Source organism: Galeopterus variegatus, unplaced genomic scaffold, assembly GCF_000696425.1.
Source record: "Galeopterus variegatus unplaced genomic scaffold, G_variegatus-3.0.2 Scaffold6034, whole genome shotgun sequence".
NCBI classification, from domain to species: Eukaryota; Metazoa; Chordata; class Mammalia; order Dermoptera; family Cynocephalidae; genus Galeopterus; species Galeopterus variegatus.
The window spans coordinates 104,482-108,238 of record NW_007732145.1 but is presented as its reverse complement, the minus strand read 5'-3'; the positions used below and the strand labels follow the sequence as shown (position 1 = coordinate 108,238).

At 34.4% G+C, this 3,757-nt stretch overlaps 1 protein-coding gene across 1 annotated transcript in view; it reads right to left on the bottom strand.

Moving 5' to 3' along the window:
* Nucleotides 1–1,297: 1,297 nt before the first annotated feature.
* LOC103605734 (disintegrin and metalloproteinase domain-containing protein 32-like) overlaps nt 1,298–3,757 on the bottom strand; it is a gene marked incomplete at its 5' end in the record, with an annotated part of 103,962 nt that continues 101,502 nt past the window's right edge. Inside the window, 2 exons of the mRNA XM_008590356.1 lie at nt 1,298–1,426; nt 2,604–2,642. Of these exons, the coding sequence (XP_008588578.1) occupies nt 1,420–1,426; nt 2,604–2,642 (46 nt within the window). The remainder of the gene's footprint in view (nt 1,427–2,603; nt 2,643–3,757) is intronic.

The following is a 3,757-nucleotide window of genomic DNA, read 5'->3' as shown; positions in this document are numbered from 1 at the left end:
TATTGAAATCATATGATTATTTTCCCTGACTATGACTGAGAAATCAATAGAAAAGAATAAGCTGAAAATATCCCAAAATTTGGAAATTAAACTAGCTTTGAAGTAAACTATAATTCAGAGTAGAAATCAAAATAAAAATTATAAAATATTTTTACTTGAACAATAATAAGAATACAGCATTTTAATTTATGTGGAATGCAGCTAAAGAGTTACAGAGAGCAAATTTATATGTTTTAAATGCATTACAAAAGAAGGTTTAGAATTAACCTAAACTTTAGTTTAAGAAGCTGGGAAGGCCAGTCGGTTAGCTCAGTTGGTTAGAGCACAGTGCTGATAACACCATGTTCCAGGGTTGATCCCTGTACAGGCCACACACAAAAAAAAAAAGAAAAAGAAAAACCCAGAAAGAATTAATAACGTTGAAATCAATGAACTAGAAAATAGAAAACAGGATACAATAGAGAAAAACAACAAAGCCAAGAGGTGGTCTGGAGAGATTAGTAAATTAATTAAATGGATAAACTCTAGCAAGACTGATTAGAGAGGAAAAAAAGTATCACTTTATCAGGAAAGAAAGAGGGGGTGAACTATAGATCCTGTAGACATTAAAAAGGATGTTATGAACAACTTTATGCTAAAAGGTTGACCATGAAATGAAATGGGTAAACTTCCTTAAAAATATAATACCTGACAAAAAAAAAAATCCAAGAATGGGATATTTGAATGGTCCTGTGTCTGCTAAACAGACTGAATCTGAAATTAAAACTCTTCTCACCAGAGAGTCTCCAGTCCCAGAGAGCTTCACTGGTGTATTTTACCAAGCATTTAATTGAAGAATTAAACAGTTTTACACAAATTCATTCAGAAAATGAAAAATGAGAGAAACTTATTCTAATTCATTTTATCAATCCTCATACTAAAGTCTGACCAAGGGTTCATCTTTGCCCCTGAGACCCAAGCCCATGCTCTCTGGGTCCTTCAGAAGCTGCCTCTGTCTTCAGAAAGGGGCACAGGAGAGGTTCCAGGAGAGTGAGAGGCCTGGACCGAAAAGTACAGCCCCGGAAGGAACACAACCTCTACTCAGAAGCCCAGTGGGGGTCACAGGGAGGCTGGTGGGGGGTTTCCTGGACTTGCACGCAGCTAGCTGTGTCCAGTGGGAAAGAGCAGGAGGAGGATCGTGGTCCGTTGTCCATGGCTGGTTCTGACAACTTTCAGTTAAGGGCTCTGAAGGAGCAGAACTACAGCCCCAGGGGCTGAATTCTGAGGTAGAGTAAGAGAAAGAAAGAAACAGACAAGCTGACATGCAAACTGGTCCACACTCGGTTTATTGCTTTGTTAAGCTGTGCCCAGGGAGGAAAGGCGAGATCTTCACTTCTCAGTGCCACCAATGATACCGTCCATCGCCTTCTGAAGGAATTACTAGTTACTGTGGAAGAGAACAAAAACACACATGCTCAAAGTACTAATAGCGAATTCCTTGCCACTGCAAAACATCCAAACAGTTGTGGCACTGCCAAGCGAAAAATTCATATGGCAGAAAAAAGAATGCTTGAAAGAATTTTTATAATTTTGTTTGTGAAATTATTTGGCCTTGGATAATTTATTTACGATTTTCTATGAATTCTGGGGAACCATGATATTTAATCAGAAGTACTTGCAAATGAGAAAATTTAACATTTTTCACATATAGTCAAATTTTTATGAATAAAACAACTAAGTTAATATCTTTTTTTTTTTTTTTTTAAAATTGAAATACACATTAATTTTTTTCCATACCTTGGAGCAAATCATTTTTGGTTTTTCATGTTAACACTTTTTATGGCCCTTGAAAACTCAGTCTTTAAACACTGTACCTACAGTGCCTCATGGACAAAATGGTACAGAATGAGTTTCTTGTATAAACTAATTTACAGATCTTATGTCTTATTAGGGTCAACTCTTTAATTCCATTATATCAACAAAAGCAAGTTTCCAACAGACTTGAAAGAAATATACTAAACTGAAGAAAAAACATACTAAATTATTTAAATACTCACTAATAGCAAGATTAATAAAGATCAATAGGTTATTTAATGGTGCCATAATTCATCAATTTCTTTAACAATCAATACTTAGAAATGAATTATAGATAAGAATTTCATTTTAATTTCAAACATGTATTTATTTTAAGGAACACCTCCTGCTGTGGTTAAATGTATCCCCCAAAATTTCATATACTGGAAACTTGACCCCCACTGAAACAGTGTTAGGAGGGTGGAATGTCCAATTATAGGATTTGAAAGGTGGGGCCCTTAAGCAGTGATTAGATTGTGAGGACTGTGCCCTTGTGAATGGATTGATCCATTCATGGAGTAATGAGCATGGTTTGATGGCTTTAAAAGGAGAGTGAGTGAGAAGCTTAGCACTCTTGCTCAGCACATTCTCCTCATGTGATACCCTGAGCTGCTGTAGAAGGAGGCCCTCACCAGATGTGCTCCTGGACCTTGGACTTCCCAGCCTCCAAAACTGTAAAAAATAAACCTCTTTTTCTTATATATTACCCAGTTTCAGGTATTTGGTAATAAGCAACAGACACAGACTAATACACCTTCTAATGTACTTACCTACTGTTATGTGTTTGGGTACTTCCCTGTGATTTGGATCTAAATAAATAAGAAAACAACACTTTCAGACTGATATAATAAAATTTGTCAAAATTATGTTTTATTTTTAATGGCAATTTCTTCCCCCTTCCCTTCAAAGTTGTGAAAAATATCTTCCAAATTTCTATCTTTATAGTAATAATTAACAAAAGTCAAAATAAAATTCCTCAGCCTATTTTCATTTTTATATTCACAGATTCCCTATTTCCAACCCACCAACAAAAAGAATGGGAGAAAAAAAGAATATATTGAAGAAGAATTAGTCAAAATTAATTCACAGAGAAGATAATACAGATAGTAAGATTAGTGAGAATTTAGGGATAACAGTGGCATACTTTTACCCTTCCCATCCTTTCCTAGCTCTGATATTTTATATCTTCAAACTTAGTAGTTCAAAACTACTACTATAATAATGAGCTAACAGAAAGAGAAATCAAGAAAGTAAGCTCATCTACAACAATCACAAAAAAAAATAAAATAAAAAACCTAGTAATCAATTTAACAAAAGAGGTAAAAAAAAATCTCTACAATGAGAACTACAAACCAATACTGAAAGAAATTAAAGAAGACACAAAATGGTGGAAAGATATTCTATGCTCTTGAATTGGAAGGTTTAACATTGTAAAAATGTCTATACTACCCAAAGCAATCCACAGATTCAATGCAATCTCCATCAAAATACCAATGACATTCTTCACAGAAAAAACAATTCTAACACTCACATGGAACAACAAAAGACCCCAAATAGCCAAAGCAACTCTGAGCACAAAAAATAAATAAATAAAAGGTAGAGGCATAACACTCCCTGACTTCAAACTATACTACAAAGCTGTAGTAACCAAAACAGCATGGTACTAGCATAAAAACAGACACTCCGACCAATGGAACAGAACTGAGAACCCAGAAAACAGCCCACATATTTTCAGCCAACTGATCTTTGACAAAGTAAAAAAAATTTTAAAGATTAAATTAATTAATACTTGCTCCTAAAATGGGAAATATTAACAAGTTGTTTTTGGTTCAGTACCTTATCAATTGTGGCTCCTCAAAAAAAATCGAGCAACTATTTTTTAATTATTAACTTTTTCACTGTTAGTGTTCAACATATTTATTTA